General features: G+C 46.1%; 1 protein-coding gene across 2 annotated transcripts in view; it reads left to right on the forward strand.

Moving 5' to 3' along the window:
• Positions 1–917: 917 nt before the first annotated feature.
• Positions 918–27,089, forward strand: part of LOC134406687 (cytochrome P450 2J2-like) — a 36,779-nt gene continuing 10,607 nt past the window's right edge. The window contains exons 1-4 of one of the 2 annotated variants that reach the window (XM_063138206.1): positions 918–1,133; positions 10,660–10,822; positions 13,708–13,857; positions 25,744–25,904. In XM_063138206.1, the coding sequence (XP_062994276.1) occupies positions 933–1,133; positions 10,660–10,822; positions 13,708–13,857; positions 25,744–25,904 (675 nt within the window). In that variant the 5' untranslated portion in view covers positions 918–932. The remainder of the gene's footprint in view (positions 1,134–10,659; positions 10,823–13,707; positions 13,858–25,743; positions 25,905–27,089) is intronic. The other variant, XM_063138215.1, reaches the window with a different exon arrangement.

The following is a 27,089-nucleotide window of genomic DNA, read 5'->3' on the forward strand; positions in this document are numbered from 1 at the left end:
TGTTATTAATCAGTGAAACATATTATCAGTTGGTAAAGTTTCAGCAATTGTTAAAGAATGCACACAATTGCTCAAGTAAAAGCAAAAGCAATCAGAGTTCTTGCAGCCTGCCCAAGTGGATCTCTCTCATGCTCCACAGGATCGAAGAGCAACAGAGACCAGTGTGGTGGTGTTCCTGATGTCCTTGCTGCTATTTATCTCCTGGATCTAGGATCTAGAGGTATAACACTTCTGAATGTAGAGAATCCATTTTTACTCATTTGATCTGTATATCCCACAAATAAGGAAGGGCATGAAGAGTATTTATCTTGACATTGTTAATTGGGAAAGCAATGAGGCACATTTGAATTAGCAAGGCTGGCCCTGGTATTAGGCAGAGTGAGGCAGCCACCTCAGGCAATGGGATGGGGGCGGCGGCAGTGAGGTGTTGCAGGACAGAACAGTGTGAGCCACCTGGATTGTTCTTTACCTAATCATCGAGCCTGCTGTGTTCAGGTGCTGGGGAGGAGGATGCCCCATCCCCAGTGATGAACTAAGATTCAACTGCTGGTTCTGTCAACTACCATACATAGAATGTAGCTGGGTGGTGAAACACTTTTGGCTTTCACGTAAGGCAGCAAAATGTTTTAGGTTATCCATATGAATTAAAAAAAAATGAGCTTCTCCTCTCCCTTTCTCCTTCTTCTTAAATATAACAAAAGGAAAAGCTCTTTTCTGGCTGGAGTTCCTAGTTGGGTGTTATATATCATGCCTATTAGTGGGTGTGGTGAATTGGCCTCGAACATGTGAACTTTGTCCACTTTTCTTGCAGCAGCAGTAAAAAAAATACGTCAGCAGAGAGCGTGGGCGTAGTTTCTCTTGCTGGGTTTAGTTCCGTTTCCCTCTACAGACAGCAGTTTGTTAAGACCTGCCAAGACTAGTAGAGTGTGAAGATGCTGTTCCACTTACCTGCTGTCCTCCAAGGGGGTTTGTCTCTACAGGTGGTTCTGGTGTTCCTCGCTGCCTTTCTACTCATTGCTGATTACGTGAAACGGAGGCGCCCAAGGGATTTTCCTCCAGGGCCTGTGCCTCTTCCTTTTCTGGGCAATATTCTGGATATTGATTTAAAGAAACCTCATCTTGCTGTACAAAAGGTAAGGATAAGAACAGGGGATTAGAGTTTGGTTGAAATTAATAGAAAGGTTTTAATGGTACGACTAGTTTGGCAATGGAACGAATTGCCTAGGCATGAGCTTTTAAGGAAAACGCTGGACAGCATCTGGTAGGAATGCTCTAAAGTAGGGATGTGCTCCGCTCCGATTAGGAGCGTAGAAGCAGTAGCGGATTGGCCTGCTCCGCCTTACCCAGAGGCGGAGTAGGAGCGGACCGCAGACCCCCTAGAAGCAAGGCGAAGAGAAGCGACCATTTTTCAGAGCTCCGAGTTCAGGCGGAGCGCTCCGGTCGCCATCTTGAAAACATTTCGCCATAGGATTGCATTGCGGCAAATAATCGCGCATAACTACGTTGTTTTTGAAGCTATCGTTCTGGAAATTCTTGTGCACAGAGAGTCGTGGATGGGGGTCATTTTGAGACCACTCTCACCTCTCTGCGTGCTGTGGTTCACGTGCAATATTTTTTAAAAAATCGGGTCAACCACGCGGCTCAAACTGCGTTTCGGCTTTTCGCCCATAGGATTGCATTGAGGGAAAGAATCGGGGATAACTGGGGGGGGGGTTTAAGCTATCGTTCTGAAAATTCTTGTGCACAGAGAGTCGTGGATGGGGGTCATTTTGAGACCACTCTCAACTTTCTGCGTGCTGTGGTTCACGTGCAATATTTTTTTAAAAATCGGGGTTTGGGTTTTTTTATTTATTTTTTTATTTTTTTGGAAGCGATGACAGGCACATTCAACTCCCAATCCTGATGAGAATTGATCTCCTCAGAAAGCATCCTCCTCCAATCCCAGCGTTGGAGGGGGGACTAAGGCAGACCCACCCTGAGAACTTTCTGTTTTGTGTCTCTTTGTGGGTTGGCGTTCGTGGAGGGAACACTTAGTTAGTTAGTGCTCCTGCTTTGGACTTTGGAGATAGATTAGGATAGGTTTAGTTTGGCGCGTGTGTGTGTTTGTTTGCTTCTTTCTGACTTGTAGCTTAGTTTGCCCTGTGTTTTCCCCTTACTTTGATTTAATATAAACTTTATTTTTGAATTTTGGAGTGTGTGGTTGGGTTGGTTGCCCCCCCCTTCCCTGTATTAAAGCCTGACTGTTCTGCTTTTGTGAAAGCTTTCTTTTGAAAGCATACACACACTTTTTGTCCCATTTCCCTACATTTATATTCTTAAACATATTTTATTATATTCTTTCACATAGTCCATTAGTATATATTCTCATACATATTATATTAGTATTCATATTTTGTTCTTCTTATAGTAGTGGTTGGTTCTTTTCCCCCCTCCCCTCTCTTAAATCCTGATTGTGTTTCCTTCTATCTTCTATATACCAAATATACCAAAAAAATTGGATTCTCTTTTTCTTCTCTGTGTAACTTGGACAGAGTGGGCTGCTTTTGTCAAGTTCAACAGGCAGCCACAGATTGAGCATTTTGGGGAAAGCATACGCACACCATTTCCCTATTCTTAAACATATTATATTATATTCTTTGACATAGTCTTAGTAGTCTATTAGTATACATTCTCATACATATTAGTAGTAGTATTCATATTTTGTTCTTGTTATAGTAGTGGTTGTCCCATTTCTTGTCCCATTTCCCTACATTTATTAGTAATATTCTTAAACATATTATTATATTCTTGTAGATATTCTTAGTAGTATATATATATATATATATATATATATATATATATATTAGTATATTCTCATACATATTAGTAGTAGTATATTTTATTGTTCTTGTCCCATTTCCCTACATTTAAACATATTATATTCTTCTTATACATATTCTTAGTAGTACCTTATACATAGTATTAGTAGTATTAATATTTTGTTAGTCATCATGAAAAGAGGAAGCAGGCGTGCTGAAAGCAGCAAGGCTCAGTCTGCCAGCAGTAAGCAGGCTTCCTCTCCTCCTGTGAAACTCAAACGGGCAACTCCTTGGCTGACTGCTCCAAAACAGAAGCAGGACAAGCAGCAGGCAGAGCCACTCTCTTCTGCAACTTGTGCCCGGCGTTCTCTTTTTGAGGGTGGGAATGGGAAAAGTGCCCGTTTGCAAGAGGCACGTGGCAGCAGTGCCATTAGAGGAGGAGGAGTATCCCCAACTCCTTCATTCTCCTTTCAGCCCACGAGCCCGCTGATGGACCTAGACGAGGTCCTCAGCACAGTGGAGGGGGGGGAGGAGGAGGAGGCGGTGGGCCTCCAGGATGTGGGGGCTGAGGAGGAGCAGCAGCAGGCCAAGGCTCTCTCCCCAGTCTCATCCCACACCCCTGTTTCTGTGGCAACACCAGAGAGCTCAGGCAGGCAATTGGTGGTGTCACCACGGAAACGAAAGACAAGCATCGTGTGGGACCACTTTGAGTTGGGAGCGGATCCCCGCTTTGCTGTCTGTCGCCACTGCAAACTCAGCCTAAGCAGGGGTTCATCGACAGGGCATTATGGAACCAGCAGCATGAAGATGCATCTTCATAGGCAGCACCAGGCGATCTTGCTGGGGAAAGAGGCGGGCAAGGCGACTGGTTCCAGGGGAAAGCCGAAGGCTGCTGCTGGCACTGCCACTCTAAGCTCTCCATCTCCCATCCCCACAAGGGTTAGGCAGGCAACCCTGCAGGACATGGGGTGGGGGAAGTATTGACCCACAAGATGGCGTTTTCCAATGCCCACCCAGGGTGCTACTGTGTTGGGGCATCTGCCGGGACTGACTCCTCCCCAATACTAGATCTATGACATGTCACTCTGCCTGCCCCTCTGCTAGCCTGTCCTCCTCGGTGACCGACTCGCTGGGATGGTTTGCGTTTACAATGCGTGACTAACTGCAATGCTGGCTTAGAAACCAGCCATCACTTCCTTGTGCCCCCAGAAATGCCCGCAGCCTGCCTGCCTGCCTGCCCGCCTGCCCGCCTCCCCCGGGGTGCTGCTGTGGTGGGGCATCTGCCAGGACTGACTCCTCGCCTACTCTGCCTGCCTCTCTGCCCGCCTGGTGCCTGGTTTGCTCCCAATCGTCCTCCTCTGTGCCCCTCAAGGCGTAACTGCTGGCTTAGAAAGAAATAACCAGCCATCTTTGCCTCACTTTGCGCCCACTTATGGGTTGGTTTGCTATGCGTTAGTGCTCAAGCCATCCTTGCGGCACTACAATGCATGCTGCCTGCCTGCTTTCCCTCCCTTCTCCCCTTCCCGCCTTGCAGCGATGGTGTATGTGTCTTGCTTTGACTCAGGGGAGAAGTCCTTCCTGCGCTCACTTAGACTTTATCAAGTTCAATAATCCCTTTTTCAAATGTGCCAGAAGATTTAGGGTTCTTCTGGCACAGAAGAACCCTAAATAGTTCTTAACTATTTAGAACTAATAAAAAATAGTTCTTAACAGAGAAACAGTAGGACCTGATAAGACAGAGAAGCCGTGCGTTGACTAATTGCCCTGGAGCGTTGCTTTTTCTAAAGAACGTTGGGATTTAGACAAAGGAAGAGGCTTTTTTGTAAAGCTTTTTGTCTTGCAAAGTCACACGCTGTCTGATAGAAGGCTATTTTTGAATTTGAAAAGGGATTCTGAGGTTGTTAAGCCGGTCAGTTCCCAAAAAGGAAATTCAAATAACAAAAGGGTTTATAAATTATATAACCCTCAAGAGGTTATGGGCCCAGCTGCCCAGCTACCCAGTAACCCAGTAACCCAGTGGCCCAGTAACAGTCTGGACATAATTCTAGTTCGTAATGCAGAGAAAGCTAAAACCCACATAATCCTCTGTATGAGGAATGATCAGCTATTCTATGTTAATAGAGAGGATGCTGTTCATGTGATCTGGACAAAATTGCGTGAAGTATATGTAAGAGATACAGCAGGTTCTCGAATAAATTTAACACGCAGAATGTATAGGACGATGCTAAAAGAATCTGGAGATATTGGCAAACATTTGCAGGAGCTGAGAGAAATATTCCAAAGTTTAGCATCGGCTGGCTTGACTCTTTCAGAGGAAATGAAGTCTTATATTATTTTGTCTAGCTTACCAACGTCTTGGGACGTGTTGGTGACTACCCTAGAGGGAGTGACCGTCCGTGATTTAACCCTGAATTATGTGTGTGGAAAATTATTAGAAGAACAACAGAAAAGACATTCCAAGAGAGAAGCCGTGAGCTCAAACGGCAAGGCAGACTCATTTCAACAATGGTCTGGTTCTGAAGGGGTTAAGACCGGGACTGTTAAAAAGGTGGAGAGATCTTTGCAAAGGCAAATACAGAACTTCTGTTCGGATCGGGGGGGCGAGTTTAGAAGTCTAGAGTTTGCTGATTTTTGCAGAAAGCATGGGATTTCTCATAAGTTTACAGATCCCATGGCGTCTTGGCAAGCTGGGAATGTGGAGCGGCGGATTGGCGTGCTGAAAACGAAAATGGAATGCTTAATGAAGGATGCCAAAGCAGATCCCAAGCTTTGGGGTGAAGCTTTTATGGCTGCAAACTATCTGTGCAACAGAACGTGGTCTTCAGCCATTAAGAATATTCCTTTAGCTCAAAGGAGACAGCTAGGACCCAGGGGAGTCAAAATGATGTTTGTTGGTTATGAAAATGGTAGTTGGAGGTTTTTGCACAAAGGAGGAAGAATTGTTGTCTCAAAATATGCTTCCTTTGCTGAGCAGAATTGGGAATCGGTACATGATAATCAGTCAGTTTTACTAGATTTAGATTCTTCTAGCAGGCAAACGCCTGTAGCAACTCAGACCGAGCCAGAAGACAGAGAGCAAGAGGAGGAGGAGGAGGTGCAGATCCCCCGCAGGTCTCAAAGACAAAACAAAGGCGTGCCTCCCCATAGGCTTGGAATACACGCTTGTAACGTGAGCTGTGAACCTAATTCTTATGCGGAAGTAAAGCAATTAAGTTCTTTTGAACGAAAACAATGGGAGTGTGCCATGGAAAGCGAATTACAGAGTCTTCAAGAGAACAAGGTTTTTGAAGAAGTTGTTTTGCCTCCGGGACAGAAATCTTTAACTTGCCGCTGGGTTTTCAAACGCAAGCCGCTTGAAAACGGGGACACTAAATTCAAGGCTAGGCTGGTTGCTAGGGGATATAATCAGGTTAGGGACGTCGATTATGACGTCACTTTCTCACCCACTGTAAAATCAGAGACTTTACGCTTGTTTTTAACCCTTGCAGCCAAAGAAAAGTTGAAAATAAGTCAGTACGACTTTACCACAGCATATCTAAACGCACCAATCCAGGAAAAATTGTACTTGAGGAAACCAGAAGGGTTTGATAACAACAACAAAGTTTGGTTGTTAAAGAAGGCGATTTATGGGTTGAAACAGAGTGCGAGGTGCTGGAATTCAACTTTAAACAACACTCTGGTAAACGACATGGGTTTTTCTAGGAGCATTGCAGACCCTTGTCTTTACACGAAGGGGAGTGGTAAGGATTATAAAGCCTTAATTTTGTTTGTTGATGACATTTTGATATCTTGTTATAGTGACGCAGAGGTCCAAAAAGTAGCACAGCAGTTGGCTAGTAAGTATAACTTGAAATCCCTAGGGCCAGTGAAAAATTACCTGGGGGTAGAAGTTAAACAAACGGAGGACGGAAGCTTTCTGCTAAGTCAAAAGCAGAAAATTGAGGTGTTACTTGAACAGTGTGGGATGCAAGACTGCAAACCGGTGAAAAGCCCCATGGAACTGAACATACAAAGTACTTTACAAGGTGAATGTTTTAGCAACCCAGATTTGTATCGGTCTGTGGTTGGAATGTTGTTGTACTTAGTTAACTGGTCTAGGCCAGATTTGTCAGCTTCTGTCGCCATTTTAAGCAGGTTTGTTGCAAAGCCCACAATACCAGCCTGGAATGCCCTGAAAAGAGTTTTAAGGTACCTAAAAGGCACCTTGGAGCACGGATTAAGTTTATCTGCAGAGCCAGATGAAGATTTATTGTGCTATGTGGATTCAGATTGGGCAGGCTGTACGGAAGATAGAAAATCCACGTCTGGATATATTCTATTATTTGGAAAAGCCCCAATATCCTGGAAGTCAAGGAAGCAAGCTTCAGTGGCCATATCTTCATGTGAGGCTGAGTATGGGGCACTGTCTGATGTTTGTGGTGAGATTACATGGCTATTGCAATTATTAAAGGACCTCAAAATCCATGTTGCAAAGCCTGTAACTGTGTTCTGTGATTCCCAAGCAGCAATTGCATTGGCGAATTCAGAAATCCTAAAGATAAAGTCTAAACACATAGCTATCAAGTTTCATAATGTCAAAGAACACATAGCTAGTGGAACATTGAAGTTAGCCTACTGTGAGTCCCAGAATAATTTGGCAGACGTCTTTACAAAACCGTTAGGAGCCATCAAACATTGGGAGATTTGTGAAACGTTAGGTTTCAGGCAGGGCTAAAAATGTGATTAACTGTACAAATGTTGTAACGTGGTGAAATAGTGGAAAACCCAAAAAGAAGGGGTGTTGGAGTCCTGAATTAGGACTGGTTTTTTGTGATTTCCATATCTTTGTACAAGCCTGCAAAACCTGGAAGAAACTGAAGACTCAGCATCAGTCAATCAGCTTAAAGGTCAAGTTTGCAGGTGGACTTTATTGAATTATTGGGATGATGCAAAAGTCTAATTGTCTTGCCATTGCCAATTAGTGGTTTCATCATTTGTTCAGGGAAGTGTATATAAAGAGAGTTTTGGAGCTTTGTAACCAGATTAAAATATTCCCTCTCTGCTGATGTGAGCCCTGCTGTAACGTGTATGACCAAGTGTGTGAGTATGTTGGTGTAAATTTGTATTGCCATAAACTGTGTTATTTTCTATCAGTAAAATACTTTATTTTTGTACCAAACAAAATAGACTCTGTCTTGAAGTTAATTTGGTCTTTGCTGACTTTCATAGTTAAGAACCGCTGCTATTCTGCTAGTTCACTGGTATAGTGAACAAAAGGGTTTGTTCACTATAACCCTCAAGAATCTCGTGGCATGTTGGGATTGCCTTGGAACTGGCCCCATTGAGCTGTCTGCAATTGCAACTTTAAATCCCTGACATACTGGAGTGTTCAAATTTCAAAAGTTCCCCTAACATCAGGGGATGATGGGATTGCCTTGAAACTTGGTGTCCATGGGGACACATGGGTAAGCTGTCATGGGACCAAAGGATAGGTTTCTAACGTGCAAATTGACGTAGTTGTAGAATGGGACTTGATTTGGGGTGAGTTAAAAAGTTTAAGCCGCGCCAAAAATCAGGGGATGATGGGATTTGCTTGCAACTTGGCATGCATGTGGACACATGGATAAGCTCTCATGGTGCCGAGTTTGAGGTTTCTAACATGCAAATTGACGGAGCTATCCCAAGGGGTGTGAATGGGGTGCCCGATTTTCAAAAATTCCCCAAAAATCAGGGGATGATGGGATTGCCTTGAAACTTGGCGTGCATGTGGACACATGGATAAGCTATCATGGTGCTGAGTTTGAGGTTTCTAACGTGCAAATTGACGGAGCTATCTAAAGGGGTGTGAATTAGGGTTATGGGTGGTGCGTTAGAGGGTAGAGCCGCGCCAAAAATCAGGGGATGATGGGATTTGCTTGCAACTTGGCGTGCATGTGGACACATGGATAAGCTGCCCTGGTGCCGAGTTTGAGGTTTCTAACATGCAAATTGACGGAGCTATCCCAAGGGGTGTGAATGGGGTGCCCGATTTTCAAAAATTCGCCAAAAATCAGGGGATGATGGGATTGCCTTGAAACTTGGCGTGTGTGTGTATACGCCCATGAGGTGTCATGGTGCCAAACGTGAGGTTTCTAACTTCAACGGAAAAAAAGTTGTTTACTTTTTTAGCTTTCAATGCAACCCTATGGGGGGCAAAAACGGAGCTCCGGATCCGGATCCGGAGCTCCGAGCGGAGCGGAGCGGAAGTGGGCGGAGCGGGGGCGGAGCGGAGCGACCCGCTCCGGAAAATGGCGGATCTGCAAGTGAAGCGGAGCGGGGGGTCCGTGCACACCCCTACTCTAAAGCTGTAATTCCTGCACCAAGCTGGGGGTTGATCTAGATGGCCCACAAGGACCCCTTCAAGTCCCTGATTCTATGAAATCCCATCTTTACAAAGGGAGCTCCTTCCCTCCACAGAGTTCCTCACAGGCTAGAAGTGTGGCTACTTTGGGTCTCCAAGGTGTAGATCCATTCACTTTGAAATAGCTTGAACTGCATAATCCAAAACTCTACACATACAAAGGTTTCTCGTATGATATATTGACAAACACCATCATATTTACATGACATGGGTTGTTCTTGTTACTTTAATTTATATGCCTCTTTTCCCCAGGAATATGCTCAAAGAGGGTCAGATCCACAACTTCAGAATACACCAATGCAATAAACATTCTAGTAAAAATAATTGTGAATGTAAGAGTTGATCCAGAAGGGAATTCAGGTGTGAGGGGTGGACACAGAAATCTTGTACTGCCAATGGTATGTTCCTTTCACTGGCAGAAGGATAATTCTGGATCCAAGCCAATAGAATCAGTCAAAACAAATAATTCATTTCCATAATAATGTAGCCTTTTATCTCATTACAAAATAAGTGGTTTTCATCTGTAAAAACATATCATCAGTTGGTAACCTTTTATCAGTTGTTATTATTATTATTTATTTATATAGCACCATCAAGTACGTATATAATATAACTGGCAAGCAGATCTTCAAAAGTGCCAAGTGCAAGCAATAGCAAACAGATTTCTTGCAGCCTATGCCAGTGGATCTCTTTCATACCCCAGAGCATCCAAGAACAATGGAGACCAGGATCAGGGACTTCCGTGATAAGTTAATGTAGGGTGACCATATGAAAAGGAGGACAGGGCTCCTGTATCTTTAACAGTTGAATTGAAAAGGGAATTTCTTCAGGTTTCATTTGTATATATGGGGAACCTGGTGAAATTTCCTCTTCATCACAACAGTTAAAGCTTCAGGTGCCCTGCCCTCTTTTAAGTCTGGTCACTCTACTATAGCTCCTGCAGCTTTAACTGCTGTGATGAAGAGGGAATTTCACCAGGTTCTCCATGTATACAAATGACACCTGCTGAAATTCCCTTTTCTATGCAGCTGTTAAAGATACAGGAGCCCTGTCCTCCTTTTCATATGGACACCCTAGGTAGTGCTTAATCTCTTCCTGTGTGCTCTTCATGTCCTTGCTGCCGTTTGTCTCCAGAGGTATACTACTTCTGAACATACAGAATCCATTTTTACTCATTTGATATGCATATTCCACAAATTTGTCTGCTCTTCTCTAAAAGCCATCTAAACCTGTAGCAGGGAATTCCATGAGTAAATTCTTCTCAATGTAAATAAGTAATTCCTTTCATCTGTTTTGAAAGCTCCCTTTGAAATTGCGAATGTAGAATTCATAGGCTTTGTTCATATAGGTTTTCTTGAGACCATATATTATTTGATGGTAATGAAAGTTACCCTTCCTGCATACAGGCATTCTATGAGCACCAAATAGATATTAATCTGAAATGTATCCAGTTTTTTACATTCTTCCTTATCTTCCATCCAGCTTAGAGAAAAATATGGCAATATCTTCAGCATACAGTTTGGAAAGAAGCGATTTGTGGTTGTGAATGGGCTGCATCTAGTGAAGGAAGCCCTTGTCCATCAAGGGGAAAATTTTGTAGATCGTCCAGAATTTCCTCTCATGCATGAGATATTTGGGTCATTTGGTGAGTTTCTTTAAATAAGGTCCAATTCCTTGGATTTCTTTTTCCAGGTAACATGAATTGTGCGAATCTTTGGAGTACCTTTCCCAACCTGGTGCACTCCAAATGTGTTCAACTAGAACTCCCACCATCCCCAGCTGGTATGGGCTGCCAGTTGGGTATGATCTGAGTTGTAGTTCAGCTTATAATTCTTGGACTATAGAGATGGTGAAAGATTGCACAATAGCAATTATTATCCTTTGTCTAAACATTTAATAGTCCTGGAAATCCAAAAATTTCACACTTGCTTTCACACTTGCCATTTTTTATAGACTTGCCAATATTGTGTAAGTGGAACTCCCCTACTGCAATGGGACGCTTTCCCTTCCTCTTCATCCACGCCCCCTCCAACCACCATGCGTCTCCAAACAGTGCTCAGGAAGGTTCCCCAATGCCAAATAGCAGATTATTATAGCAGGAAAGCAGAAAGGGAATTGTCCCTCTCCTGGTTCCACTGATGGAAGCAGCTCCATCATTAGGGATGAGCACGTCCATCCATTTCAGTTTCTCATTAATCCAGTCCCAAATGTATTCCAAAATTTGAGGGGTTTTTTCAGTTTTACGTTGTTAGTCCCATTATTTGAATTTTTTTAAAAAAATGTTTGCACATTTCTCCTAATACATTGGAGAACTCCACTGCAAAATTCAAAGAAGTGCAAATTTTGGATAACTGACTTTTGCTTTGCATATTGGTTCAACAGTGTAAAATGAGGTAAGTTGTTTGTATTAAAATGTGAGCCAAACGAATCTCTCTGCTATCCCTAGCATCAGTGGGGAAAACTGAGGTCCATCCTTTGTTCCTTAATGGGAGAAGCATGGTGGAACACGTGCTTTGCATGCATAAGGTCACGGCACCCTCCTTCCACTACCACAGCTGCTAATGCAGTCCCTCATGCACCCAGCCACCCATATTTTTTGTACTTGGCAATGGCAGTGTATCTTTCTCCTCCTTCTCTGGACAGCCCATCAGTACCCATCTGGCCAAGCCTGCAGGGCCTATGTACAATACAAAAAGTAATTTTTAACACACTTTTTTAATAGCAGTAATCTGAACCATACAGATGCTCCCTTTGCAGCAGAGGGGGGTGCCACGACACAGGCTCTGAACACCAGACCTCATGTCTGCCACCACTTATTATGGGGCGACACAGGCTCTGAACACCAGACCCGGGCGAGGCTACTCCCTGCTCAAGCTAAGCACCACCACTTGATACGCCTGAGGCAAGGGATAAAAACCACCTTCCCCCAAACTACGTGGAGAAAGGGGTTTAAAATGGAGAATGGATTTTAATATATATAATATAATGCGCTGTGAGTTATATCTGCTTAGGTGAATGATTGTCAGAGTGGGTGCTAAATGTGTAAACTTAAGATGATAAATGCCAAACAGACACGTGGGACTTTTGTGGTAGTTTAAAAACAAAACAATCAAAATTTATTTTTAAAAGTTCACAAGCTTTGTTTCAACTAACAACATTTAAAAACCTTTTTGAAACCTTTCATACAATCCTGTCACTCATCCACATACACGCTTTCCTTTTTCTCACACAATCACTCTTGAACTTTCTTTATTCTCAGAATTGATTAATATACTTCCACTACGTGCACACCACACTCTAAAGACACCGCACTACACTGACTCTCAAATTTCCCAGAACTTAAGTACCATAAACACAGAGAGCACTACAGACTCTAAGGGTACTTAACAAGTCTCCCTGAAAAGGTTCCCTGAAAAGAACAAGAACTCTCAATCCCCTCAGTCATTCCCTTATATATCACTCCTCCCCCCTCCCAAGACATTCTAACTCCGCCCACTCAGGCCAACATTCTACAAACCACAGACTTACAAACTGCAGACATACATTTGGAATTGACTTGTGGGGTGTAGCGCCACAGGGGGTGCTCAGCCAATGAGGGCACAGACATGACATAAAGATTGTCCGTCTTTGGTTGTGTGTGAGGTGTCACAGCGACTACAAACTTGGCCATGGCACTACTTTTTGTGGGCAGCACTGGGTGGGCAAAGAGGAAGATGAGTAGGATGGCAGTACCTGGGGTAGGGATGGGTCCTTCTGTGTTTCTGGTGCCTTGGGAGCTGCACACCCACACTGTCCCATGATGCCTGATTTGTGTAGAAACAATTCGTGGGGAATCTCAATTTTAATCACATTGCCAGCTAATTGCAAGTAGCAGCGCTAAGCAGCTTTACAGTGGCCCTGTTCAGACAACAAACTAAACCATGCTGCTTAACCACAAAAAGGTTAGTGGAATGCTTAACCATGGTTAACGGTGTCATCTGACAAATGTTTTACCTAATCACCTGCCCAGTTAACCACACTACTTAACCGCAAAAGGGATAAAAGCGTTGTCTGCAAGCATTCCGCATGTGGTTAGCATTAACCACAGCTGAACATGGTTAAGCTAAGCACAAAGCCCAGAGTGTCATCTGAACCAGGCCACAGAAGTTCTATACATGTCTGTCTACTCAGAAGTATTGATTTCAATGGCATTTACTTCCGGGTAAATGTATATAGGATTGCAGCTTTATAGTTTTAGAAAGAGTTTTTAAAAGATATGAATTATATGACCTTTTACCTATTCCCAGTTTCCAAAATGTATGAAATTAATTTAGCATAAATTAATTAAGCATTAAAAACTGATCCCAAGCAGCAAAACACACAAAAAGCAGCAACAAAGAAGCAAAAGTAGCAGCAAAATCAGAATAGTAAGAGCAGAACGAAGGGCAACCAGATAAAATCCACTAACAAACTGTAATCTTCACAAAATTCCTTACAGACATGTGTCATATTAGCCATCTTTCCAATGTAATGTCAACTCTTCCCATCTAGGATTGGTCTCCTCCAACGGACTTCACTGGAAACAACAAAGACGATTTGCCTTATCAACGCTCAGAAACTTTGGTTTGGGCAAAAAAAGTTTAGAAGAACGAATACAGGAGGAGAGCAGATACTTAATGGATGCAATTGAAGAGGAGAAAGGTAAGAACTCGTGTGGTGATAATGATTCAGCAGCTAGTTTGATGCAGAACCACAACAATATTTTAACTGGGTTAGTGCTCTAGCTCTGACTGAGCTGGGACTACCCCACGAGTTGGTAAATGTCCGTTGAAAGCTTCACACAGATGCATATCCCTTGTGATGCATGGAACTTTGGCTGACCTGGAAAGTCATGTGGGAGCGTCGGCTGGTGTGGAACTCCATATGTACCCTGAAGGCTATAGTTGCATCCAAAAGATTATGATGTGCCCTCCTCCACCAACACCCTCGCAACATTCTGAGTAGGGCTGTGCACGGAACCTCCAATCTGCTTCTCATCCAGATCTGCAACTTCCAGATTGGGTCCGCTCCTCTCCGCAGCGATCCACCTATGGTCCGCTCCGTTTCACTGCAGAGCTCCAGATCCGATTAAGAGCTCCGTGTTTTCCACCCAATAGACTTGCATTGAAATTCACATGCCTATAACTTTTTTTCTGTTAACGTTAGAAACCTCAAAATTGGCACCATGAGAACTTATCCATGTATCCACATTTACGCCCATACGTTCTAAGGAAATCCAACCATTCCTTGCTTGGAGGGCAGAGAGGCAGGCAGAGATTTATGACTATGCCATAGATCTATTGGGAAGTAACTCCCAGCAGATACCCGACCACAACAGCACCCTTGGGGAGGTGGGAAGGCAGGCATGCAGCAGATATTTCTGGGGGCACAACGAAGTGAGCCAAGGATTGTTTCAAAGCCAGTAATGCAAATCGTCCCTGTGAGGCGGGAACAGCACAGAGAGATGCCTTTTCTTTGGCATCCCATAACTGGGGGACTAGGAGGATAAGAGTAAAGCTTTGTGATCCTTACTTCAGAGTTGATTGACTGCACTGTGATCACAGCCATTAATAACGTTAATAATAGCAGTACTATTATTATTATTATTATTAATAATAATAATAATAATAATAATAATAATAATAGTAACAACCACAACAATGAGTTGAACCACAATGAAAGCCTGACTGACTTCACTGAATAGGGAAAGCCAGAAGAGCTTGGGCTATGGGGTGTATAATACATGTAATAAATAAATAAACAAACAAACACAGGAGGGGTGGAATTAAAAACAGCAGTGTTGGTGAATCACAACAACAAGAAGATTTTTTTTTTTTAAAAAAAAAGCTATGTCTGTCTTTTCCCAGTAAGAGGAAAGTGTACCTGCCCAGGGGGAGGGGGAACTGTGACAATTTGACTGGCCCTTTCTAGGTACCAGTCTTTCAGAAGCTACCTTACACTTCAACTCATGAGAGGCATGTAGCTTCCACTGGTTAACCTTTGGAGGGTTCTGATGACCCTCCAAGGACAGGAGTGCACTGGGCACATCCACATGCCCTAGGGGACCTCATCCCCTTGCACCACATCTATTCATTTGTTTACCAAGGTGGGTAGCAGTGCTGTGTTTCCTATCTGTTATTTATTTGCTTAGTATATGATTTAAGGTTGTGTTTGTTTGTTTGGTGGGGCTACTGTTTCAAAACACACTGGGAAAAGTCCGTTCAGAGACTAAAAAAGAAAAGTTTCCCAGTATCCCAAGTTACTAAGTATCCCGTTTTGCTTATCCCCCCTCCAACTTTGGGATTGGAGGATGCTTCATCAGGTGATCATGATTGGGAGTTGCATCTGCCTCTCAGCGCTTCAAAAAAAGGTACTCCCTCCTGCTTTTTTTACCCTATTTGTTTAAAAAAATATAGCAAGCTAACCGCAGCACGAAAACTGCTGAAAATAGGCACAAATGACTAGGGGTGTGCACGGACCCCCCCGCTCCGCTTCTCTTCCAGATCTGCATTTTGCAGATCGAGCCGCTTCGCTCCGCCTCCGCTCCGCCTATGTTCGCTCCGCTCCGCTGCGGAGCTCCAGATCCAGATCGGAGCTCCGTTTTCCCCCCCATAAGCTTGCATTGAAAGCTAAAAAAGTATATAACTTTTTTCTGTTAAAGTTAGAAACCTCAAGTTTGGCACCATGACACCTCATGGACGTATACACACGCACACCAAGTTTCAAGGCAATCCCATCATCCCCTGATTTTGGGGGAATTTTTGAAAATCGGGCACCCCATTCACACCCCTTTCCATAGCTCCGTCAATTTGCATGTTAGAATAGAAACCTCAAACTCGGCACCATGAAAGCTAATCCATGTGTCCACATGGACGCCGAGACTCAAGGCAATCCCGTCAACCCCTGATTTTTGGCGCAGCTTCAACTTTTTAACTCACCCCAAATCAAGTCCCATTCTACAACTACGTCAATTTGCACGTCAGAAACCTATCCTTTGGTCCCATGACAGCTTACCCATGTGTCCACATGGACACCAAGTTTCAAGCTAATCCCATCATCCCTTGATGTTAGGGGAAGTTTTGAAAATCGGACACTCCAGTATGTCAGGGATTTTAAAGTTGCAATGCAGACAGCTCAATGGGGCCAGTTGAAAGGAAATCCCAACATGCCATGAGATAACCCTAAATCTTCTTCCACACATGAAAAATGGATTTTTGAACTTGATAAAGTCTAAGTGAGCGCAGGAAGGACTTCTCCCCTGAGTCAAAGCAAGACACACACAACATCCCTGCGAGGCGGGAAGGGAAGAAGGGAGGGAAGGCAGGCAGGCAGGCAGGCAGCATGCATTGTAATGCGGCAAGGATGGCTTGAGCACTAACGCATAGCAAACCAACCCGTAAGTGGGTGCAAGGAGGAAGTGAGGCAAAGATGGCTGGTTGTTTCTTTCTAAGCCAGCAGTTACGCATTGAGGGGCACAGAGGAGGACGACTGGGAGCAAGCGTGCTGGAGGGTGCTGGGCACGAACCGCAAAGCCCATCTCCCAGGCACCAGGTGGGCAGAGAGGCAGGCAGAGCAGGCGAGGAGTCAGTCCTGGCAGATGCCCCACCACAGTAGCACCCTGCGTGGGAGAAAGCAGGCAGGCAGGCAGGCAGGCAGGCATGGGTTGGCGGGCCCAGAAAAGCTGGTACCTTGCACAAGTATCTGCGGGGGAGTCAGTCCAGCCCAACCCAAATATGGCGTGCAGACGGAGCCTGTGCCCATACCCCTGGACTGTGCTCCTCCTGGGAGGGAGCTCACTACTCAGAAAACTTAAACTGTTCCTATGCACTTCACCCTAAACTTGAAAGGTCGACCAGTCGACTGCTGGAGCTTAGCTCCCTCAACAGGTGAAGTCAATGAATTGAAGTGACAGGTTGCTTCTCAAAGAGGGGTTACAGTGGAAGAGGGGTAGGACGAGACCGGGGAGAGAGGCTCGGCCAGCTGCGCATCCACCGTAGTGGCTGTGCTGAAGTGTCTGAACTTGGAGTTGAAGTGAGAGCTCACTTCTCAGAAAACATAAACTGTCCGTATGCACTTCACCTTCTTTTGGAAGAACAATGAAAGAGCAACCAGAGGACTGCTTGGTTGCTCCTGAACCACTGGGCAAAGCCTAACTAGGGGCTGTGGTGAAGTCAACGACTGCCATGAGTTGAAGTGAGAGCTCACTTCTCAGATAACTTCAACTGTTCTTTATGCAGCTAGCTCCTTCAAACAAGGGAAGTCATTGACTTGAAGTGACCAGTTGCTTCTCAAAGAGGGGTTACAGCAGAAGAGGGGTGGGATGAGACTGAGGAGAGAGAAGACAGCATCCACCGTAGTGGCTGTGCTCAACTCAGTGCACTACAAGAGGTGTTGAAGTGAGAGCTCACATCTCAGAAAACTTAAACTGTCCTTACGCACTAAGTGGCTGTGCTACGGGTGACCGGGCGACTACTGGAGTTTACCTCCTGCACATAGGGGAAGTCAATGAGTTGAAGTGAGAGGTTGCTTCTCAAAGCCATGATTTTAGACAGGAGCACCGTATGCGCAGCAAAGTGAACGTGCTGCCAAGTGTCTTCTTCTGAGAGGTGGAAGAACAATTAAAGACCAAACAGAGGACTGCTTGTTTGCTGCTGAACTACTGGGCAAAGCCTAAGTAGTGGCTGTGGTGAAGTCAATGACTGCCATGAGTTGCAGTGTGAGCTCACTTCTCAGATAACTTTAATTGCTCTGTATGTAGCTAGCTCCTTCAAACAGGGGAAGTCATTGAGTCGAAGTGACAGGTTGCTTCTCAAAGAGGGGTTACAGCAGAAGAGGGGTGGGACAACACTGGGGAGAGAAGCTCGACCAGCTGCTGCTACTAATTACACTTCAGGGAAAGGACAACATGAGGAACAGTTAGCTTTGGAGTTCACTTGGAGTCGAAATGAGAGGTTGCTTCTCAAAGACAGGTTTACAGTGGAAGAGGGGTGGAACGAGACTGGGGAGAGAAGCTCGACCAGCTGCTGCGACTAATCCTCACCCACATCCTGGAGGACCAGAGCATCCAACACAAAGTGGCTGTGCTACAGTGTCTGAACTTCAAGATGAATTGAAGTGAGAGCTCACTTCTCAGAAAACTTAAACAGTCCGTACGCACTAAGTGGCTGTGCTACGGGAGATCGGTGGACTGCTGGAGTACCTCTCGCACATAGGGTAAGTCAATGAGTTGAAGTGACAGGTTGCTTCTCAAAGCCATGATTTCAGACAGGAGCAGCAAAGTGAACGTGCTGCCAAGTGTCTTCTTCTGAGAGGTGGAAGAACAATTAAAGACCCAACAGAGGACTGCTTATTCGCTGCTGAACCAATGGGCAAAGCCTAAGTAGTGGCTGTAGTGAAGTCAACGACTGCCATGAGTTGCAGTGTGAGGTAGCGTCTCAAAGATAACACTTGTGGTGAGGGAGTGAACCAAGGACTAGCCCGTTTGATTTTCACAGCCGGAGAGGCTGCCGGCTTGCCAAACCTCAAGCCAATGCAAGGCTCCCCTGATTTTTGGAGAATTTTTGAAAACCGGACACCCCAGTATCTCAGGGATTTAAAGCTGCAGACAGGGGCCAGTTCAAAGAAAATCCCAACATGCCATGAGAAAACCCTAAATCTTCTTCCACACTTGAAAAATGGATTTAGAACTTGAAAAAGTCTAAGTGAGCGCAGGAAGGACTTCTCCCCTGAGTCAAAGCAAGACACACTCAAACCATCCCTGCGAGGCGGGAAGGGGAGAAGGGAGGGAGGGAAGGCAGGCAGGCAGGCGGGTGGGTGGGCGGGTGGGCAGGCTTGGGCCGGTGGGCACAAAGGAGCTGGTACCTTGCACAAGTATGCCATAGATCTCTGGGGGAGTGAGTCCCAGCAGATCCAGCTACCTCACAAGGACGGCTCCAGGGCAGGCGGGCATGGGCAGGCAGGCAGGCAGGCAGGCAGGCAGGTGGGCAGGCTTGGGCCAGTGGGCACAAAGGAGCTGGTACCTTGCACAAGTATGCCATAGATCTCTGGGGGAGTGAGTCCCAGCAGATCCAGCTACCTCACAAGGACGGCTCCTAGGCAGGCAGGCATGGGCAGGCAGGCAGGCGGGCATGGGCAGGCAGGCGGGCAGGCAGGCAGGCGGGCGGGCAAAAAGGAGCTACTAGTTATTGAAGCAATTACTTTGAGTGTGGAAGATTTGTGTGCAGGCTTGGAGGATTAACATTGCTGCTGGATGCAAAGTGGAAGTGTCAGATGACATGGAAAAACCAAGCCTCAGCAAGAACCTTCCAAAGGGCAACCCGTGGACTGCTGGAGTTTTCCTCCTGTTCCCGGTGGCTGGGATGGGTCTTGGCTTCTCAAAGCCATGGCACTGCTGCGTATGCACTGCAGCTTCTCCTACGAGAGCTGTCCCACCGACAACCGGTGCATTACTGGAGCTTAGCTTTTTCTTAGAGGGGAAGTCAATGAGTTGAAGTGAAAGGTTGCTTCTCAAAGAGGGGTTACAGTGGAAGAGGAAGAGGGGTTGGATGAGACTGAGGAGAGAGAAGAGAGCATCCACTGTAGTGGCTTTGCTAGTGGCTGATCGGTGGATTGCTGGAGTTTACCTCCCGCACATAGGCGAAGTCAATGAGTTGAAGTGAAAGGTTGCTTCTCAAAATCAGCAGACTGGTCGAGTAGTCCATTTGATCCCTGAGCTATCCAAAAGGCGACCCGTGGACTGCTGGAGTTTACCTCCCTCAATTGGGGAAGTGAATGAGTTTAAGTGTGAGGTTGCTTCAAAGCCATGAACGTTACCGAGGAAGAGGGGGTTGGATGAGACTGCAGAGAGAGCCTTGGCCAGCTGCTGCTCCTCATCACCCACATCCTGGAGGACCACCGCCTCTACAGTAGTGGCTGTGCTGAAGTCAATGACTTCCATGAGTTGCAGTGTGAGTTAGCTTCTCAAAGGCGAGGACTCTCCTGTTTCATTTTCGCAGCGAGACAGGCAGCCGCAGTCACACACACAACCACACACACAATGACAGCTTTTGCAGAGAGGCTCATGAGTTGAAGTGACAGGTTGCTTCTCAAAACCATAGTTCTGGATCAGGAGTACCTCTTCCACTCCCAGAGCACTCCAAAGGGCGACCCATGGACTGCTGGAGTTTACCTCCCTCAATTGGGGAAGTGAATTAATTGAAGTGTCAGCTTGTTTCTCAAAGCCATGAGCGTTACCGAGGAAGAGGGCTTGGATGAGACTTCCATGAGTTGCAGTGTCAGTTCGCTTCTCAAAGCCAACACTAACTCATTGTGGTGAGTGAGGCGAGGACTAGCCCGTTTCATTTCCACAGCGAGAGAGGCAGCCTGGCTAGTGGTGGTGGTGCCAGGCATTGCCTTGCCCCCTGCTTGCACCTCACCCAAAGACGTGTAGTCAATCATGGAGTCTTTTGGAAATGGGTGGAAAACTATCTGGATGAGTTTACTAAGCTGTACCAGACGCCACAGAAATGAAATGAAATCGAGTGTGGTGCTTTGCCCTCACACAGTCACACACACACACACACACACATGGTGACAAACTCTGCCGACAAATTTTGTAGAGGCTCATGATGCCCACCAGGCAGGAAGTATTCTCCTTTAGGGGAAGATTCAGCCTGGCAGTGCCTGCTACGTCGTCTACTGTGGTAGTGAGGAAGAGAAGACATAGCCTGAATTTGACGGAGTGAACTGAATTGTAGAAGGACTATAGCCTGCCTGCCTGTATGTAAGACGAAGAAGGCATGACCTTACTGAGAGAGATGAATCGAATGATTCAGAGTTGATGTTGTGAACTGAAACGCAGCCACTAAATAATGAAATAATAATAATAATAATAATAATAATAATAATAAATAAATAATATTAAAAAGAAAAAGCCTGCCTGCCTGAACTGTAGTCTGCCTGCCAACCTAAGGAGGGGTGGAATTAAAGGGAGGGGAGCCTGCCTGTCACTCCCACGAGGGCTTGAGGGTGGGGTATCCCAGCAGGGGGAGATTGCCCTTCAGAAAGACCAGCTGCTCCACCAAGTCCGGCTCCAAGCGAGAGCGGTGAGGGGTCACTATGTTGCCCGCCATAGAGAACACCCTCTCGCTTGGAACACTGGTGGGTGGGCAGCTGAGTCGATCCATGGCCACCCGCGACAGGTCCGGCCAAATCTGGCAGCGGGATGACCAGTAGGCCAGGGGGTCCATGGTGCACTCCTCCATGGGCTCTGCCAGGTAAGCTGCACGGCGGTTGCAGCGTCATCCTGGCCGGTGGCTGGGGAGGGTCTCTGCCCAACCATGGTGTGCAGAGCCTCTGCCCAATACCCCTGGCCTGTGCTGCTGCTGGGAGGGATGCAGGTGAGGCTGCTGCTGGTGCTGCTGCTGCTGCAGGGAGTGGTGGCCTGCTCCTCTGCCTCACTCTGCCCCACCCTCTTGGCCCGTGCCGCCTGCACTTCGCCCACCAGCATTTCCACCCAGTGCTGCCTGCTATTTGGCCCACAAAGCCCATTCTTCACACGAGGGTCGCACATGGCTGCCAACATGTGGACCCTGTCTGTTTGGATGGGCTCCAGCCTCCGCGTCAGGCCATCCCTCAGCCTAGTCACCGCTTCGCGGACCTCGGGCTCGAAGCACCTGCCGGTGACGGGATCCTTGTACTCCAGAAACTTGCCCATCTGTTTCTGGAGATGCCTGCATACAGGGATCACCTGACTGAGGAGGGCAGAGCTAGTGCTCAGGGTCTCGGTGGCCTTAAGGAAAGGCTTGAGGACCGCCACCAGCTGGGACATGGTGTCCCACTGCTGCTTGCCCAGGGCTGGGTGGACGCCCATGTCCCTGACCCTGAACAAGTCGTGGATGGCATGCTGTTGCTCCACCATACGCTCCAGCATCAGGTAGGTGGAGTTCCAGCGTGTCACCACGTCTTGCACTAGCCTGTGCTGCGGGAGATTCAACTCCTCCTGCTTCTCCCGCAGCAAGCGACTGCCCTTGACGCTGTGGTGGAAATACCCTGCCACCTTTCTGCAGCTCTCCAGGAGGTTACGGATACAGGACAGGGGACCGAGGTTGGCCTTGGTGCCCATCCCAAGGCCATCCCTCACCACCAGGTTCAAGACGTGTGCGATGCAGCGGACGCCCTCGAATCCGCCGTCGCACACCGCCTTCACCATGTTGGCTCCCCCGTCCGTGACCATGTAACCGCGGGTGACCTTCTGCCCAGCTAGCCACCCATCCACTATGTGGTTCCTGGCCTCCGTAATCTCCCCTGCCATGTGGGACTGGTCCATCACTTGCGTGTGGAGGAGGGCCCAGCAGTAGCCCTCCTTGCCAGTCCCCCTAGTGCTGGATGATGCTTCCTGCCCCATGCCTGCCCACCAGTGAGCCGTCAGGGACAGGTAAGCGTGCACTCCGCCCTCGCTGGACCAAATGTCCGAGGTGAAGTGCACCATCCGTGCCTCTGCCTGGCACAGACAACCCAGCACTAACTCCCTGCAGGAACAGTACAGGGAAGGCACCACCCGCCTGCTAAGGGTGGTGCGACACGGCAGCTTATAGTATGGAACCACAAGCACCATCAGCCTCTTGAAGCCTGCGTTGTCGACGAGGCTGAATGGCTGGTTGTCCAACGCCACCATCTCACCGATGCAGGTGGTGATCTGGGTGGGCGTTGGAAAACGCCATCTTGTGGTTCCATACTTCCCCCACCCCATGTCCTGCAGGGTTGCCTGCCTAACCCTCGTGGGGATGGGAGATGGAGAGCTTAGAGTGGCAGTGCCAGCAGCAGCAGCAGCAGCAGCAGCCGCCTTTGGCTTTCCCCTGGAACCAGTCGCCTTGCCCACCTCTTTCCCCAGTAAGATCGACTGGTACTGCCTCTGAAGATTCATCTTCATGCTGCTGGTTCCATAATGCCCTGTAGATGAACCCCTGCTTAGGGTGAGTTTGCAGTGGCGACAGACAGCAAAGCGGGGATCCACTCACACCTCAAAGTGGTCCCACACTATACTTGTCTTTCGCTTCCGTGGTGACACCAATTGCCCGCCTGAGCTCTCTGGTGTTGCCACAGAAACAGGGGTTGCAGCGGAAGAGGTGTGGGATGAGACTGGGGAGAGAGCCTCGGCCTGCTGCTGCTCCTCCTCAGCCCTCACATCCTAGAGGACCACCGCCTCCTCCTCCTCCTGCCCCTCCACTGTGCTGAGGAGGACCTCATCTAGGAGGTCTGGAGACAGGTCCAGCAGCGGGCTTGTGGGCTCAAACAATAATGAAGGAGTTGGGGATACTCCTCCTCCTCCTCCTCTAATGGCACTGCTGCCACCTGCCTCTTGCAAAGGGGCACTTTTCCCATTCCCACCCTCAAAAAGAGAACGCCGGGCACAAGTTGCAGAAGAGACTGCCTCTGCCTGCTCCTTCTCCTGCTTCTGTTGCGGAGCAGCCAGCCAAGGAGTTGCCTGTTTGATTTTAATAGCAGGAGAGGCAGCCTGCTGCTTACTGCTGGTGCCAGCCTGACCCTTGCTGCTTTCAGCACGCCCCACCACAGACATGCGCCTGCTCCCTCTTCTCATGATGATATTATACTAATACTAATAATAATATGTATAAGAATATACTAATACTAATAATACTATGTATAAGAATATAATATTAATATTAATAATAGTATGTATAAAAATATACTATATGTAGGGAAATGGGACAAGAAGTGTGTGTATGCTTTGCCCAAACAGGATTTGAAATGCTCAATCTGTGGCTGTTGCACTTCACAAACAGTGCACACAGCACACTCACACAATAACACAGTCACACACACAGTCCAAGTAATAGACAGAAGAAATAGAGAATTAATTTTTTTTGGTATTTTTTTGTATATAGAAGGAAGAAGGAAGATGAAACACAGTCAGGCTTTAAGAGAGGGGAGGGGGGACAAACAAACAAACAAACAAACAAACACTCCAAAATTTAAAAATAAAGTTTATATTAAATCAAAGGGAAAAACACAGAGCAAACTAAGCAAAAAGACAGAAAGAAGCAAACAAACACACACACACACCAAGCTAAATCCTAAATCTATCTCCAAACACAGCAGCAGCACCTAACTAAAGTAGCTCCTCTCTCCACGAACGGCAAAACCCACAAGACGCTAAGAGCTCAAAGCTCTGAGGGTGCCTCTGCCTTAGTCCCCCCCTCGAATGCTGGGATTGGAGGATGCTTCATGAGGTGATCAATTCTCATCAGGATTGGGAGTTGAATGTGCCTGTCATCGCTTCAAAAAAACCAAAAACGCCATTTTGCCCGCTGTCCCTATTTGTTTACCCAATTTTTAAAAAAATATAGCACGTGAACCGCACCATGCAGAGAGCTGAGAGTAGGCTCAAAATGACCCCGATCCACAACTCTCTAAGCACAAGAATTTTCAGAAAGATAGCATCAAAAACAACACAGTTATCCCCCTTTCTTTTCCGCAATGCAATCCTATGGGCGAAATGTTTCAAGATGGCGATTGGAGCGGACCGCGCAAAGAGGAGCACTCTGAAAATGGCCGCTTCTCTTCGCCTTGCTTCTAGGGGTCCGTGGTCCGCTTCTACTCCGCCTCTGGGCAAGGCGGAGCAGGCCAATTCGCTCCTGCTTCTACGCTTCGAATTGGAGCGGAGCACATGCCTACAAATGATCCCCACCCACGACTCTCTAAGCACATTCAGTTTCAAGGAGGTAGCTTGAAAAACAAAAAAGGTATACACTAATCTTTTCCGCAATGCAATCCTATGGGGAAAATATCCAAAATGGTGGGCGGAGCGCTCCGCGTAAAAGCGAATTATTCACTTTCGGTCGCTTCTCTTTTCCATGCTTTGCTAGCCACCCAATCTGCTTCTCCTCCACCTGTAATGGAGGCAAAGTGAACTGCTTTGCTATTGCTTCTTCGAACCTTATTCTGAGCACTGTGTTATAAACTTCCATGGGCTTTTGTTAGCAAATAAAAAATATTTTTTAAAAAAAGTGAATTGATTTAAAAAAAATCATTCTACCAACAACAATGGAAGGGGAATAAGACAACTATCTCCAAAATACGGGGGCTGTAGTATTTTTTATAAATGGTGGGCGCAAAGGGTGGCCAACACATGTTTTCAGGAACATTTTTGCACAACTGAGTGTTGTTGTTTTCTCTTTTTTTCTGTTAACTGCCTCTTTTCTCTCAGTCTTCCTGAAAGATTGCCCTCCTGCTGCAGAGTAATGGCTGAAGCATGCTGGGAGAAGTAGACCTTTTTTCTGTCTAAACATACATAGGATTTTGCCCTGAAATATAAAGGAGAAAGATGCTTTCTTGACAATGCAAATGTGCAGAATACCATATACATAACTCTTAACAGTACAGTCCTACACTACTCAAGTTTTAATTACTGGATTTGTTAATGCTTTAGTAAATGCTTCATTTTATTCAAATGTCCCACCACTTCCCCTATGTTATATTTTTGTTAAATGAGACACATAATAATAATAATGATTCTAATATTTCTTCTGCCATCTTTTTTCTCTCCAGGGCAACCGTTTGATCCTCACCTTCAGATTAATAATGCTGTTTCGAACATCATCTGTTCCATTACTTTTGGGGACCGCTTTGAATACCATGACAGTCATTTCCAGAAGTTATTACACTTGCTTGATGAGACAATACAGCTTCAAGCAAGTATTTGGAGCCAGGTATGGAAACTATTATTATTATTATTATTATTATTATTATTATTATTATTATTATTTATATATTATTTATACATATACCATGTACAGTGATGGTGCTATATAATAATAATAATAATAATAATAATAATAATAATAATAATAATCAATGTACATGGTGCTGTACAGATAACACAGTAAATAGCAAGACCCTGCCGCATAGGCTTACAATTTAATAAAGTTGTAGTAAACAATAAAGAGGGAAGGAGAATGCAAACAGGCACAGGGAAGTGTAAACAGGCACCGGGTAGGGTGAAGCTAACATTATGGAGTTAGAACAAACTCAATATTTAAAAGCTATAGGGAAAAGAAAAGTTTTTAGCTGAGTTTTAAAAGCTGTGATTGAGTTTGTAGTTCTCAAGTGTTCTGGAAGAGCGTTCCAGGCGTAAGGGGCAGCAGAAGAAAAAGGACGAAGCCGAGTAAGGGAAGTGGAGGTCCTGGGGCAGGCGAGAAGCATGGCATCAGAGGAGCGGAGAGCACGAGCGGGGCAATAGTGTGAGATGAGAGAGGAGAGATAGGCAGGAGCTAGACCGTGAAGAGCTTTGAAGGTCAGCAGGAGAAGTTTATATTGGATTCTGGAGTGAATTGGAAGCCAATGAAGAGATTTCAGAAGTGGAGTGACATGGTCAGAGCGGCGGGCCAAGAAGATGATCTTAGCGGCAGAGTGGTGGACAGAGACCAGCAGACTGATGTGAGACGAAGGAAGGCCAGAGAGAAGAAGGTTGCAGTAGTCCAACCGAGAGATAACCAGTGCGTGAACGAGAGTCTTGGCAGAAGAGACAGACAAAAATGGTCGAATCCTGGCAATATTATACAGGAAGAAGCGACAGGATTTAGCTACTGCCTCGATATGAGGAGTAAAGGAGAGCGAGGAATCAAATATAAAGCCTACGAGCTTCCTTGACCGGAGTAAGCGTGACATCGTTGACAGTAAGAGAGAATGAGAGGTGAGGAGAAGGTATAGGAGGAGAAATAAGCAGTTCAGTTTTTGCCATATTAAGTTTCAAATGACGATGAAGCAGCCAGGCTGAGATATCTGAAAGACATGCCGAGATACGATCGTGAACATCAGGAGAAAGTTCTGGAGATGAGAGATATAATTTTGTATCGTCGGCATACAGGTGATATTGGAGGCCATGAGATTGAATA

This window comes from Elgaria multicarinata, chromosome 1 (genome assembly GCF_023053635.1).
Source record: "Elgaria multicarinata webbii isolate HBS135686 ecotype San Diego chromosome 1, rElgMul1.1.pri, whole genome shotgun sequence".
Classification (NCBI taxonomy): domain Eukaryota; kingdom Metazoa; phylum Chordata; class Lepidosauria; order Squamata; family Anguidae; genus Elgaria; species Elgaria multicarinata.